Source organism: Calliopsis andreniformis, chromosome 4, assembly GCF_051401765.1.
Source record: "Calliopsis andreniformis isolate RMS-2024a chromosome 4, iyCalAndr_principal, whole genome shotgun sequence".
Taxonomy (NCBI): domain Eukaryota; kingdom Metazoa; phylum Arthropoda; class Insecta; order Hymenoptera; family Andrenidae; genus Calliopsis; species Calliopsis andreniformis.
In genome coordinates, this window is record NC_135065.1 from 14365206 (window position 1) to 14380032 (window position 14827).

The window sequence follows — 14827 nt, forward strand, 5'->3', positions numbered from 1 at the left end:
GTGGGTTCGCGCGCGGCTACTCTGTCTCTTCGTTGATCTCTCTCTCAACTCTGAGGCTTCTTACCGAGTCGGCCTTCTTCGTTTCTTCCTCCTATGATCTCCCCTTCAACTCACTCGCGGTTCTGCACGATCCCTCACCCGTCTTTCGACTTCCTTCTCACCATTTACACGTTCTCCAAGAGTCTCCCGACTCGGGCACAGGGTGCTTGGTAAATAACCGAGAAGAGAAGGTGTGCGCACGCAGAGGAGGTCGCTACCGAATGGAAACTTACGCGATCGATACGCGGTCGCAACTGACGCACTGGCATCCCTCGGTAGTCACCACCACGTGGCCACCCCGAGACAATGCCTAGCGGTTTATTGTCCTGCGCCCGACCCACTTTCCCCGAATCAGGCTACGATTCCTAATTGCATCCAGCCGACCGACGAATCCCGGCAGAGAACGGATCGATTCGATCCGTCGCGACGAGACGCGTTCTGTCCCATCTCGTCCCGTCATGTCTGTCATACACATTTACCTCAACCCCTCAATCATTGATGACGGTCAACTATCATGAGATATTGGGGGGAGGGATGGAGAAAGATGTCACGAGTTGAAAGTTTCAAAATTCCTTCGAAAGCATTTCCAGAGATCCTATGGATCCTATGGTTCGCCATCACTTGGAACAACCATGAGGGTCGCTAGTAACTTTTCACGAGAGATTTTCAAAGCTAGAGTTTCGCCAAGCATGAAATTTGATACTCGAGTGAAACGGGAAGGGATGAAATATCTACATTTGGTATAGATAGGTAGTTCTAGGACAAGGTCGCCTGTGTCGATACCTACTACATGTATGTATCGATATTAAGTACCTATACTTATGCGTATATTCATGGATGTTAAAATAGGTTTATTAAAGAAACATGATCCAGCGAATATGTTGCGCTTGGAAAAGGATTTCCCTTAGGTTTCGACAGAAGAATGAAGACAGTAAAAGTAAGAAATTAGTGTGAATTCCAAATCCAGCTATGAAGTAGAAGAAAACGCGAAAACAGTCTAAAATCGGGATAGTGGGGACGAAGTCTGTGCGCGCAGCATCCGAATGGATCAATGAGTCTCTTCTCTTCTGCCTCAGATCCACTTTTGCGACCGACGTTAACAGCAGGTCTTGTTCACGAAGAACGTTCGATAAGGGTGTGATTAACTGTTACAAATGAATCCTTGGCTCGTTGGTAGATTTTCAAAAATTGCATGAGCGATCGGTGACGGTATGTTACATTCCATATTTCAAAATTTACGGAACAGTTTCTGTTTTTGTACATTCATTTATATCGATATCGAGTAATCGCGATCTGTTAGAGTCTTATATTTTCTATTGTCTTCCTTAATTTTCTGTGGATTTTCTCGTTTACCTACTCTTTATTTGCTCGTTGTTCGATCAACATCTCCTCTATTTTCTACTACAGATTGAATTCCCAATGGCAAAACATAAAAGGACTGCATTATTCCTTCTCCTGATCATTCTAAACCAAGAGATTTACAATGGCTTTGCCGCACATCAGTTCACTAATCCGAATTATTTCAAGATCGGCGGTGTGTTCTCTAAGAACGAGAGTAGAGCCAGTTTTGAAAAAACGATCGATGTAAGTATTTCGCTTCGAATATAGTTTCTTAAAAGAAAAATCAATATTTTCTACTAGAATTGTGTCTCAAAATCATGCTGATCGAACGCTATCCTTTTTAGCATTTGAACTTCGCCTCGAATTACGTAGGCAAAGGAGTAACCTATAGGCACACAGTGATCGAAATGGACTCGAACCCTATTAAAACGGCGCTGAACGTCTGCAAGTCTCTGATCGCCAATCAAGTCTATGCAGTAGTGGTTTCCCAACCACCTACCGGAGACTTATCACCTGCTGCTGTTTCCTATACTAGCGGCTTTTACCATATACCTGTGATAGGCATATCGTCGCGAGATTCTGCGTTCTCTGACAAAGTGAGTTGACGAAATTTTGTCATTCGAATGTATTGTAATCGTCGCATAAGTATAAATTTTATTTTAAGTATATACATATAAGACACTCAAGTTTGAGAAGTAAGAGTCTAAGGAAAAATTGATAATAATTCTAAACGGTACGACCGATGTAAGTCTTTTGCCCGAATAAGATACCTTTGTAATGCTCTATTACGTCAATATCATATTATCCGTATTATTGCGCAATGCGTAACAATGTCCAACGTCTGTTGGATGATGCATCCAGTGTGACTTTATAGAAAAACAATAGGAAACCTGTATGCTTCCAGAACATTCACGTCTCTTTCCTCCGAACAGTACCGCCGTACTCACATCAGGCGGACGTATGGGTGGAATTATTGAAACACTTTAACTATATGAAAGTGATTTTCATCCATAGTTCTGACACGGATGGTCGTGCATTGCTTGGACGCTTCCAAACCACCTCACAAAACTTGGAAGACGATGTTGAAATCAAGGTGCAGGTACGTGTTGATGGGCAGGAATTTTCAGCGGATCTGACTTATACTGTCACTGCATTTTACGAAACAGGTAGAATCTGTAATTGAATTTGAACCTGGCCTAGAGAGTTTTACGCAACAGTTGATGGACATGAAAGGTGCACAGGCTAGAGTGTGCCTCTTGTACGCCTCGTGAGTAGAAGCTTTTGCGATCTCATTTGTTTTTTGCTTTCTGAATAACTTCTACTGAATGCCTCTTCTTTCGAACCATGAATAGAAAGACTGACGCTAGCGTGATCTTCCAAGACGCAGCAGTTCTGAACATGACTGGCGCAGGATACGTTTGGATCGTGACAGAGCAAGCCTTAGATGCGTCCAACGCACCGGAAGGTCTTCTCGGCTTGAAATTAATTAACGCGGAGAAAGAGGAGGCGCACATCGAAGACAGCCTGTCAGTTCTCTTCCAATCATAGCTCGTGCCTGTTTAGATAAAAAGTTCTGTGTATGCATGAGAAGACTTACAGATCTCCAAGAGGCTCAACACTCTCTTGATACTCTTCAATCTGAAAAGAAAAAGAAATTACACCAGTATCTCTTGATTCTTACATTGCATGCGCGTTACCTAGGAACATGAACCGCGATTTCACAGCAATGTACAACTGATTTCAGATCACCGGCTCGCATCTACATATCCCCCCTAGTACACCTTCCAAATTCTCCAGTGGAAATTCCGTGAATCGATCACCAAAACGCTATACTTTAAATGTTAGAATAAGTGTGCGAAACAGTAGCACCATCCTAAGCTCCTTCAGGCTTCTCGAAAGCCTCTGAAAATTGGAGGACTGAATGGACGTAATGCACGTGGAAACTAAAAAAGGTTTTCAAAATTGAAACGTTTAGGACTGAAGGAGTTCGGGAGACACGTGAATCCAATTTTCTCGATTATTCGTAAACGTGCATGCATGATCCGAGATTGAGTGGGGGGTATGTTTCAGAAAGGTTTTCGTGTCCGCTCTAAAGAAGATGAACGAGTCGACTGAGATTACGGAAGCGCCCAACGATTGCGGGAAATCAGGGTCCATTTGGGAAACTGGACAAAAGCTATTCCAGTACGGTTCCATCCTCTACTATGCGTGTAGTTACTAGAGAGTAGGATTTAAATAGCTCATGCTATCATGAGTTTCATCAATTTAGACACATACGCGATCAAGTGTTGCCGGATGGTCTTACCGGAAAGGTGGCCTTCGACGACAACGGGGATCGGATTTACGCCGAATACGATATCATCAACATCAAAGAGAATGGCGAACGGGTCTCCGTTGGACAGACCTTTTATCCGCCTGTGAGTTGAAGAAATTCACACTAGTAGTTCAAATTTTTTCTCGACACTGAGCGTTACCTACACTATTGCATATATACCATTTATTTCAGAACGGAACCAAGATGAGACTGAGTTTGGACGAGTCTAACATAACGTGGCCGGGTCGATTAAAGACAAAACCAGAAGGTTTTATGATCCCTACACACTTAAAGGTACTCACAATTGAGGAGAAGCCTTTCGTTTACGTACGCGATATTGGCGATGGTGAATCCTGTCTACCGGAAGAGATTCTTTGCCCCCATTTCAACGTCACCGATCATGAGAGTAAGACAAAAGAAAGACGTTATGCTTTACGATGAATCAAACGTGTTTCTCATCTACGAAACATCTTAAATACTTTCAGGTACGAAAACCTTCTGTTGCAAGGGGTACTGCATAGACTTGTTAAAGGAATTGTCGAAAACTATTAACTTCACCTATAGCTTGGCTCTATCCCCTGACGGACAGTTTGGTAGTTATATGATTAAAAATAGTTCAGGTAAGAGAACGTGCCTTCGTTCAATTATTCGCCTGATCTTAATCTGACATTCTTTAGCGTTTGCTTTTTCATAGTTGGAGGTAAGAAGGAGTGGACAGGTCTAATTGGTGAGCTGGTGAACGAAAGGGCAGACATGATCGTCGCTCCTTTAACGATCAATCCGGAACGCGCCGAATTCATCGAGTTTAGCAAGCCTTTCAAGTATCAGGGTATTACTATTCTCGAGAAGAAGGTATAGTGGTGCCCCCCGCCCCACATATAGTTTGGGGCTCTAGACACATCGTACACTTCTGCTTTTTTCTTCAGCCATCAAGATCGTCCACCCTGGTATCATTTTTGCAACCATTCAGCAACACATTGTGGATCTTGGTGATGGTGTCGGTGCACGTGGTGGCTCTAGTTCTGTACCTCCTCGACCGGTTCTCGCCTTTCGGGAGGTTCAAGCTAGCAAACACTGACGGTACCGAAGAGGATGCACTCAACTTGTCCAGCGCCGTTTGGTTCGCCTGGGGAGTTCTCCTTAACAGCGGAATCGGAGAAGGTTTTTAAATCAATAATACAAATTAGTAATATGTTAGACTGGTCTATTCATTTATTGTTTTAGACTTTAGAAAAGTGAGTTTAATAGCTACCTACCATCCATCTTTCGAGAAATGTATTTATAGGGGCCCGTGTTGTCCTCCTCAGTTCACCGAAGTGTAATTTCATTGATCGATCAACGACAAAAATGTAACTTGCGTGTCTAGTAATATGCTATTACGTTAAACGAAATGCAAGTCTTTTTTTAACGCAACAGAGAAAGCAATGCAGATCTCTTGTAATCGATTATTTGTTAAACTCACAGGCACTCCTCGAAGTTTCTCTGCACGCGTATTGGGCATGGTTTGGGCAGGATTCGCGATGATTATTGTGGCCTCTTACACCGCCAACTTGGCTGCCTTTCTAGTGTTGGAGCGACCCAAGACCAAGCTGACTGGGATCAACGATGCTCGAGTAAGAATCTAGAAACAGAGCAAATAAATGATCAAACTTTCAGAATTCTTGATTAGAGTCAGCAGCTTCGAAAATGTAGCTACTTGTTTCTAGGACTCTCTCTCTCTCTCTCTCTCTCTCTCTCTCTCTCTCTCTCTCTCTCTCTCTATATATATATATATATATATATATATATACCGTACACCACTGTCGCTATCTTTGCAAATGTTAGTCTATTTATTTCAGTTAAGATTAGGACCAATAGGACTTAATTTCAATTTATAGTTGAGAAATACGATGGAGAACTTGACGTGTGCCACTGTTAAAGGCTCCGCCGTGGACATGTATTTCCGTCGACAGGTCGAGCTATCGAATATGTATCGCACGATGGAGGCTAATAATTATGACACCGCTGAAGAAGCTATCAGAGACATCAAAATTGGGTAGGTTCTCTGTTTCTTTTTTTCAAGAAATAATTTCAAATATTATTATAAAAAGATAGAAAGTTAAAGTGGTAATAAATACCATTGAATATCGAGGACCAGTTTTTGCAAAGATAACGTGTCTACAGGAAACTCATGGCCTTCATCTGGGACAGTTCTCGATTGGAGTTCGAAGCTGCTCAAGATTGTGAGTTGGTAACAGCTGGAGAATTGTTCGGTCGCTCTGGTTATGGAATTGGATTGCAAAAGGGTTCTTTGTGGGCAGATGCAGTGACTCTAGCCATTCTGGATTTCCACGAAAGTAGGAAGCATTTGATCGTTACGAATTGAAAACATTGCGATCGTTATATCTACATATTTTCTATTTCATTTTCCTTAGGCGGCTTCATGGAAAGCCTCGATAATCACTGGATCCTCCAAGGCAACATACAACAGTGTGAACAATTCGAAAAGGCTCCGAACACTTTAGGTTTGAAGAATATGGCAGGAGTGTTCATAGTTGTCGGTGTTGGGATCATCGGCGGTATAGGTCTTATCATCATAGAGGTGGCCTACAAAAAACATCAAATACGCAAACAGAAGAAAATGGAATTGGCACGACACGCTGCCGACAAGTGGAGAGGAGCGATCGAGGTAAACGGCGGAATAATAGAAATAAGCTGAAAATCTTTACGTTACGATCCAACTACTTTTTTTCTTCGATATTTTTCGTTATCCTCTTCTCAGAATTCTGTTTATCGATAAGCCGCAGACAACCAGGACGAAATAGGAGCAACACGAAGGAATTCTAAGAGACTGCTTAGTAACAATCTAACAATATGAAATATCGAACAAACACAAACAAGCGCATAATAATACACGCTTTATGAGCTTTAGGGATGAACAAAATAGTCAGGCTTTCCCAAAAGAAAATGACAATTACTGTACAACAGATTACCTATTTTGCATTATCAGCTTGATCGAATTTAAATAAGCTTTGGACATTGTTAAGTCGCGATCCTACATGTGCATTGCATAGTACAACACGTGCTAATTTCCTTTGCCTAGTCCCTTCCCATACATATACAGTAATACAATTCTATAGTTTCCAAGAAAAATTTTATAATTATTGAACAACTAAATTCAACTATCTTATTTGGTGTTTCAATTGCATTTTTACCTACACACGTGGGGGCGCGGCTTTAAGCTACCATTAGAAACGCAAACTATTATTATATATAGTGGTACCTTAATAAAACGCAGTGTAAATTCAGTAGCACTAGTCGAGCTGAAAATCGAGTGTTGATACTAACTCTAATCTGATCGAAATTGTTTTTTCTAATGCAGAAACGGAAGACTCTGCGAGCGTCGATAGCCGCCCAAAGAAGGATCCAAAGTAATGGCCTAAACGATCCTACGACTGTCAGCTTGGCAGTTGACACGGTAGCTAGATCTAACGTGGCTCCACGAAGTCCTGGCCGTGCATGGCCGGGAGATAGCGATATCCGCCAGCGACCAATTCCTCGCTCAGATGATATTAGGCTTTCACCAGCTGCTTACACGGCAGACGTCTCGCACCTTATAGTGTGAACGAATTTCTATCGGTTACTTCCTATATCATAAATACCGAACTGTTATCTTTATCACGAGAAACTGTGTTAGATAGATAAATGTATAATTCTACCGAGGATGCGTTTGTTTTATATAATAAAGACCGTTACTTTAATGTTCTTTCACTGATCATTCATTCTATATTATATTATTATCATTCCCAATGTATCTATGTATGTGTGTGTGTATGCGTACGTCACGAATAACTGAACGGACTATCTCAAAACGTTTCACTTGTGTAAATAAACATTCTACATTATTTATCTCTTTCTATAAAACGCTTTTTCTCAAGAACTTGTTTTATTTCCGCACAACAGCGTCCGTCTCATTAACGACGTATCTCCGGCAACTCGAAGAATTGATATATAATCAGTTTTTAAATATTTTTAAATAGCATCACACTTTCCACGAAACGAGTAGTTTCTAGAGTCGACATCGAACCTTCAACTTCTAAGATTGCACTTTATATCGGTAGCGAAATTTCGAATTAGAATATATCAATTAAATTCGATTCAAAGTCATTTTCTATCATCAACTATATTGTTGGGAAATAAATTACAAGATACAAATTGACGTACTAAACTACATTCTGTCCAATTCATCGAATAAATTAGATACATTCAGCGCATTCATTTTACTTTGGACAGTTTCTCGTCTAGATTCACTTCATGGTCCGTGATGCTATGACCGTAGGACGTAACACATGAGAACGAATTGTGTCAAGTTTCTTACCGCTGTCATTTGACGAAGTTTCATTATCCATTGTGTTGGGGTTTATTTTCTAATCAGTTTTTTAGGTGATTTAGTCGATACAAGTAGGAAAGGTATGGCAGACACAACCGTAGACGCGACACGCCGTTTAAACGTTAAAAAACAGACGCTAGACGACGCTTATGCAGCACCTGCAAATTTTCTCGAGATTGATGTGATTAATCCAATCACACACGGAGTCGGCAAGAAACGGTATACCGATTACGAAGTTCGTATGAGGGTGAGTGAATGAGTCTTCCTGGTATAAGACTCGTTGCTTGCTTCTGTTAATACCGCATTGAATATCATGAAATTGCGTTTCGGTCAATTCTTTTTGCCGCTTAAATACCACCAAAACGAGATGTCACGTACCTTATCAAATTTACAATCAGATAAAAGACTTATGCGTCCATAATTTGGTCAATTTGGATTTGTTACTGTTAGCTATTCTACGAATTCTTTAGCCATACGAATATTTTCCATCATGATAAAACTTGCATTGCAATTGCTCATTATATGGACTTATATTAGTTTTTGATTTACTTCAAATCGTAGCATTCTTTTAATACTATATTGTATATCTTTGTTAGGGAACACAAGTGATGATTAAAGTAACAGTGATTATATTGGTTTAGTTATGCATGTACATCAATTGAGTGTATCATGGGCAGTGTCTGTTATCTTACTTTTGGTGATAAAAACTGTAGATATACAAAAACATGTCTGTTGAGAACATTTATAAATTTGAAGCAATACAGACGAAATATCTTGTTAAATTTCGTGTAATTAATGTACGAATGGCAGTTATGAATTTGATATTTTGTATTCAAATTTAGATGAGACTGCTTTTATATGCATTTTTGGTATGCATAATGCGATGGATAATGACACTGGATTGAATATTTTTCAGACAAATCTTCCAGTTTTTAAAGTAAAAGACTCTACAGTAAGAAGGAGATATAGTGACTTTGAATGGCTAAGGAATGAATTAGAAAGAGATAGCAAGGTTAGTTACAGAATAAAAGTAATTATTATTAAATGATATTACCAATAGTAGTTTGTTATGTAGTAATGTTAAAACTATTGCAAATGTATAGATTGTAGTACCTCCTCTGCCAGGAAAGGCTTGGAAACGTCAGATGCCTTTTCGAGGAGATGATGGAATTTTTGAAGAAGACTTTATTGAAGATCGAAGAAAAGGTTTAGAAGAATTTGTTAATAAGTATGTATAGTGAAGCTACTTTTAATACAAGTGTGTACGCGCGTGTGTGTGTATGAGAGAGAGAGAGAGAGAATAATAAAATTAAAGCGGAATGATTCTATAAAAATACCTTGATCTGTTACAGAATAGCAGGACATCCATTAGCACAGAATGAAAGATGTTTACACATGTTTCTGCAAGAACCTGTAATAGACAAGAACTACGTACCTGGAAAAATACGTAATACATAAATTACAATAAGATTAATCGCAAGTATATTTTTTCCCCACCTTTGATATTTAAAGTCATATTTTATTGCTTTTAAAGTTTATTCGAAATTTATTTAAAGATCCTTCTGTATTTTTATAATATTTAGTCAAGCATTGAATGCTGTGATGTCAAATTGCGATAATTGTTTTTGGAAGTACCAAAGTTAAAAATACATTTTTTACACTTTTGGAAGTATCATGCTGTAGAAGATTATAATTGATCACCGAATAAGATCAATAAAATCAACTTTCTTTTTTTTTTTTTCGTGCGTAACGATACTGTAATTATACTAGCTTTTTAGGAAGGGTTCATGATTTGATAGTTATCATTGTCAGAGATCATTATATACATTTGTTTAATTAATGTATAAAACATATGAAATTCACGAATTTCATGGTATGGCTTAAAGATAAAATATCAAGATACAAAGCTATTTGTGTACAAGTTGTTCAGTAGAAGTCATACTTCTGCTTTTTCGCTACGAATGAATGTTTTATCTATTCGTAGTATTATTATAGAAATATTTTGACACTAAATATGTTTAGAGTAAAGGCAAAACAAAAATTTGATATTTTACTGTAATGTTTTCTATTGAACATCTTGTAAGTAGCACATGTACTAATTTGTAAACAGTGCTATTACGACTAGGTATATACGATAAACTGAGTTGAAAATAGAGATAAATCTCTTAAAAAATTGTTTATAATTTCATATTCTCTACATAAGAAAATGTTAAAAATGTTGAAACTTTACTCAACTTAATTCTTTGTTTACTAATGATAAAGCATACATAATTAAGGCATTTTGAATCTCCTTGTTACATACTTCTTATTTTATTGTAATGATAGAATACAAAAGTAATATTGCTATTATATTGGAATTCACAGTAAAATCAATGACTTGTATATTGTGTTTTTTGTATTTTTTAGATTTACATTATAAGTAAACAGTTTTTAAAACTTTATAACTATCAAAGGGACTGTGTACAGGACATAGATTACAGTTTCTTCTTTGTTTCATCATGGCTCGTATTGCAAGACAATTTTCATTAGCTCTGTTTTATTACTCTATAGAGTAATACACTACAGTGTACATATATTCGCATGTGTACTTATATACACATATTAACACTCACGTACGAACAGAAGTATTGTATATCGATATAAATAATAAGAAACATAAAAAAAAGGAGACTGTAAACTTATACGCAACTTAAAGCTTCGATGTTTCGTAGAAAAATCTTGAGAAATATTTCTACTTCGTTCAAGACAACCTTGTCCAGACGTTTGCTCCCTCTCTCCGAACGATCGTAGCAAATTAATCGTGGACGGACCGACGAGTAACGGTCTCACAGTCGACCTAACCCGTGGCGGTGTAAGCGAAAACTGACTGAGGGTTCCGGCTAATGATAAGGGTAAGGCCCAAATATCCCCACTCTTGATGTCTATCCGTGAGACTATCGCTCTCGTGATCCCAAGACCCAGGTATCCCCACTCTCATGTTTCCGAAGTTGCTCTTCGCAGCCCGGAGCAAAACTTGGACAGGGATTCGTTTCGTTTTAAGTTAAAAATTAAAAATGAAGTTTTTGAAATTTGAATAAGTACAGTATATGTATATTAATGATTTATGTTGTATGAAATATTTTCCTCTTTTTAATCAGTTAAACTGAGCATGTATTTTATAAGTATACATCTTGTTTAGTTTTAATGAACTTTTTATTTTTAAAGTATGTTTCTATATATTTGCTCACACAATTTTGCTCTGAAAAATAAAAATAAAATGTACATTGAACAGGAAAACATTTATTTATATAGAATTACTCTAATGAAATGTACCATAGAATACTAACCAGGAAATGTATTCTCTATAATGAGCATGTCAGCTATGTGTTTTGCAACTACTTTGAACAGTTGTCTGTCTTTGATTCTTCGTTTTTTGTAAAATGGCATTAAATGTTTTACAATCCATGGTGCTATCCTTTCTTTACACGCAGTTAAATGTTCTTCGATACAAATCGGTGAATCTGGCATCATTTCCTCATCATCGGATTCTCCGAATAATTCAATAAATTTCTCTTTTACTCGTCCATGTCTTCTATAATTTTTTAAGGACAATTCTGTCATCTTTGCTTTCAACTTTGATACTTGGTATACACGTTCAACAAACCAAATGCTATTCGTTCTACGTTTTTGTTTATTTTCAGCAGTTTCATTTTCTGTTTGAAGTAATTTATTAGCTTCTCTGTTTTTCATCTCTTTATAGTAGCTGAAGCTATATTTTCCTGCACTAAAGTTTGGTTGTTTTGCATTGCTGCTGTTGACAAGATTCATCTTTGTATTGTTATTACTCTCCGATATGCGAGTAGAGCTACTACAATTATGTGGAAAAAGAGAATCTGTTTCTGAACACAGTTTATTAATTTCTTTATCCATGTTAGCTTTGCTAACACCGGAATGCTTCTCTATTAACGTCATAAGATCGCTACTGTCATCGCTGTCGCAAAACATGTCTTCCATATGTTGCAAAAGGGAATCCTGCGAATTTTCATCATCATTTTGAATACTGAATTGGTTATTCATGACTTGAGTATTAGAATTATCTTGCGTACAACTGAATATATTGCTGCCTTCTTTTTTTACTATTTCTTCAACAACCATTATTTTACCATTGTCCTCCTCTTTTTCTTCCTCCTCCTCCTCCTCCTCCTCGTCCTCGTCCTCGTCCTCCCTCACCTCCTCCTCCTCCCTCTCCTTCTCCTCCTCCTCCTCTTCTTTCTCTAATTCATCATGAACTTTACTTTGTTCTATATCATAGAAGCAAGTAGAGTTTACAGTAGGCGAGGCCATAGTATTACAACTAGATATTTTAATTGCATTTCTATCTTCTGTTTCTGCAATGGTATTCTCCTCTTCTTTGAGGATTGGTTCTTGCCTCGTGGAAGATAATTCCTCACAATTAGAAGTAATACAAATGCTCTGAATGTTATCAACTTTTTCTAATTCTGCCCATGAATTAACTGTTTGAACTCCAACATCTACTTTAGTTGGTGGGGTTTCTAAAAATATTACTAATTTTTTATAAGCCTTTCCCTCCAATGTATGAGACTTTACATCTGAAATCTATAAGTATTTTAATTACACCTGTTATTCCATCTACCAAATAAAAGTTTATATCAATAAAATGACTTACCAACTTTAACATACTTTGTCTGTACAATGTTGCTTCTAAAGATGACCTTACAGCATACAATTCCATTTGATTCACGTACTTTTCTAATTGATTGCATGGAATATCTTCATTCTTGTCTTTATAGCAAAGTATATAATTGGTGAGTAAACACTTATGAAGGTAGGAAAAATACACTGCACGAACCTGTCAGAAAAATTTCTAATTTAGAAAAATGGAATTCTATATCTCTAAAGATTTGTAAACGCTTAAATTTTTAATTAATCAATTGCGAATTGTAGCAAATTTTTTTACTTCGATATCCAGTAGAAATCGAATAATTATAATTAAAGATATTTATAATACTTGAATATTATCGTTCTACGTGCCGTGGTTGTCAGTCGAAGAAATTCGTTGGTCGGATCACTAGGAAAATGAAATTTATTTGCTGAAAGTAAGGGAAGCGATATAGACAGCAAATTGTTAATATCTTCGAGACTAGTATTGTCATCCTCAGTATCCCCCATATCAAATTGTCGTTCTTTTTTCAATGAAAAAGGTATATCCATTTGCTCTGTCGTTGGTCACTTTAATTTATGTTATAACAATTCTATAGAACTATTTCAAATCGTGTACATATAAAGTATTATCAATAGCTACCACAAGATAATGTCGCGATTGACAAGTTTTTCACGAATCAAACAACTATCTATCGTTCTACATAGCGAAGGTAATGCATTGAACAATCTCTGTTAACATTAGAATTCACAAACAATACTTCGCAATCAAATAAAAATCATGTTTATTACATATTGTATGTAGATGTACACATAACTTCATAAGCTCTGAACACCTCCGCTAATGATAAAGTGATGCGTAGACCGTGTATGGGCAACAGTGTGTACATATATGTGTGTTGGTGGAAACCGAATAAATATATCAGAATAGGCGCGAGCATTAACTAAATATTGTATTCAAAATATAAGTATGTACAACTATGTATAACTAAGTTTGTAAACTCCGTTATATATTAATATGTTACAATAAAACTATTTATTTATTTCATTAAACTATAATTTTACAGTTTATAGCATTTAAAAAATTCATAGAGGGCACTGGTCACTTATAATACGGCCCTTAAAAAAAGTTTCAGGCGGTAGCTTCGCTATCTAGCGGTTGCACGTAAACCCAGCATTTTAATATGACGTTAGCGCGATCTAATGGTAGTGTTTGGGAACTAAATTCGAATCTACACGTTTAGTTCCCATGTGTCACCGCCAGCTGGCGTTAGCGATACCTTTGAAACTTTAGGTTTACAGCTTCGCCGCTAGATGGCGAAGCTATCGCCTGCAACTTTTCTTAAGGGCCGTATTATGGGGAACCGGTGCCCTCTAATTATTTTCAAATGCTCTTATTGCAATAAATAAGCAATTTCCACGAACTTTTATCGTTGCATAATGAGGTTTAACCCCTAATAATAATTCTACACATCCAAATCGTCGATGAATTAATAAATAATTAATAAATTTGAAGATTATGCGATAATCATGTATACTATACGTAATTGGACAGCGCTGCGTCCCGCAGTACATGTTTTCCAGCATTAATGTTTCGATTTGTTTGTTTCCTCGCAATTTTCTAATACTGATTTTACTTTTACAGTCATGGGCAAGGAGACTGGGTAATTCCAAACGGTACGTAGCTCTGAAATAAAAGTTTGCGATATTTTCCTAAATGTCCAAGAATCAGTGGGTAATGGATGTGGTTCGACGTCAACAATTGGACGAGTAATTTTCTTCAAGGCACTATATTTCAATTGAGGTTGCTCTATTTTTAGGCATGTCCACTATAAAATAAGGATAAATATAAGAAAATCGAACGGCCTTTAAAATTTGATTATCTACGATCAGAAATCGATACTCGCGTTGAATAATTTTTGCCAATTCAAACGAAGAGAATCACCCATAAATTCGATCTTGCTGTTTTTCAATCGATGGTTTTCAATTATATTCGTAGCAGAACTAATGATTTCTTCGCGAATAGAAGCGATCAAATGTTCGGTGAAATGTTCCATTAGAAGTTCGTGCCATTTGGGTTCCCGAACGTTGAATGGAATGTAACG

The 14827-nt window shown here is 37.4% G+C and overlaps 3 protein-coding genes across 3 annotated transcripts; 2 read left to right on the forward strand and 1 right to left on the reverse strand.

Moving 5' to 3' along the window:
- Nucleotides 1–1101: 1101 nt before the first annotated feature.
- Nmdar1 (glutamate ionotropic receptor NMDA type subunit 1) lies at nucleotides 1102–7438 on the forward strand. The gene is made up of 17 exons (XM_076376968.1): nucleotides 1102–1248; nucleotides 1447–1623; nucleotides 1725–1976; nucleotides 2285–2479; nucleotides 2547–2647; nucleotides 2733–2906; nucleotides 3451–3564; nucleotides 3650–3797; nucleotides 3887–4100; nucleotides 4180–4314; nucleotides 4389–4546; nucleotides 4621–4855; nucleotides 5159–5307; nucleotides 5572–5729; nucleotides 5858–6030; nucleotides 6109–6362; nucleotides 7056–7438. The coding sequence occupies exons 2-17, from the start codon at nucleotides 1459–1461 to the stop codon at nucleotides 7296–7298; spliced, it is 2868 nt and encodes a 955-aa protein (XP_076233083.1). The 5' UTR covers nucleotides 1102–1248; nucleotides 1447–1458; the 3' UTR covers nucleotides 7299–7438.
- Nucleotides 7439–8036: 598 nt separating this feature from the next.
- Snx3 (sorting nexin 3) lies at nucleotides 8037–9596 on the forward strand. The gene is made up of 4 exons (XM_076376613.1): nucleotides 8037–8310; nucleotides 8980–9075; nucleotides 9167–9291; nucleotides 9416–9596. Exons 1-4 carry the CDS (start codon nucleotides 8146–8148, stop codon nucleotides 9519–9521), a joined length of 492 nt encoding a protein of 163 aa, XP_076232728.1. The 5' UTR covers nucleotides 8037–8145; the 3' UTR covers nucleotides 9522–9596.
- A 1436-nt stretch (nucleotides 9597–11032) lies between these two features.
- LOC143178129 (uncharacterized) lies at nucleotides 11033–13593 on the reverse strand. The gene is made up of 5 exons (XM_076376611.1): nucleotides 13366–13593; nucleotides 13095–13292; nucleotides 12730–12912; nucleotides 11390–12659; nucleotides 11033–11301 (listed from the first exon to the last, which is right to left on the reverse strand). The coding sequence occupies exons 2-5, from the start codon at nucleotides 13272–13274 to the stop codon at nucleotides 11219–11221; spliced, it is 1716 nt and encodes a 571-aa protein (XP_076232726.1). The 5' UTR covers nucleotides 13275–13292; nucleotides 13366–13593; the 3' UTR covers nucleotides 11033–11218.
- Nucleotides 13594–14827: the final 1234 nt, after the last annotated feature.

Excerpts from the sequence above, each read along its gene's own strand:
- Nmdar1 (XM_076376968.1), top strand. The coding sequence starts at position 1,459 with ATGGCAAAACATAAAAGGACTGCATTATTCCTTCTCCTGATCATTCTA. Across the intron at positions 3,565-3,649 it reads ACTGGACAAAAGCTATTCCA|ACACATACGCGATCAAGTGT; the intron begins GTACGGTTCCAT and ends TCATCAATTTAG. Across the intron at positions 4,315-4,388 it reads TATGATTAAAAATAGTTCAG|TTGGAGGTAAGAAGGAGTGG; the intron begins GTAAGAGAACGT and ends GCTTTTTCATAG.
- Snx3 (XM_076376613.1), top strand. The coding sequence starts at position 8,146 with ATGGCAGACACAACCGTAGACGCGACACGCCGTTTAAACGTTAAAAAA. Across the intron at positions 8,311-8,979 it reads ATTACGAAGTTCGTATGAGG|ACAAATCTTCCAGTTTTTAA; the intron begins GTGAGTGAATGA and ends AATATTTTTCAG. Across the intron at positions 9,076-9,166 it reads AATTAGAAAGAGATAGCAAG|ATTGTAGTACCTCCTCTGCC; the intron begins GTTAGTTACAGA and ends GCAAATGTATAG.
- LOC143178129 (XM_076376611.1), bottom strand. The coding sequence starts at position 13,274 with ATGGATATACCTTTTTCATTGAAAAAAGAACGACAATTTGATATGGGG. Across the intron at positions 12,660-12,729 it reads GACAAAGTATGTTAAAGTTG|ATTTCAGATGTAAAGTCTCA; the intron begins GTAAGTCATTTT and ends AAATACTTATAG. Across the intron at positions 11,302-11,389 it reads TATAGAGAATACATTTCCTG|AGCAAAATTGTGTGAGCAAA; the intron begins GTTAGTATTCTA and ends TTTATTTTTCAG.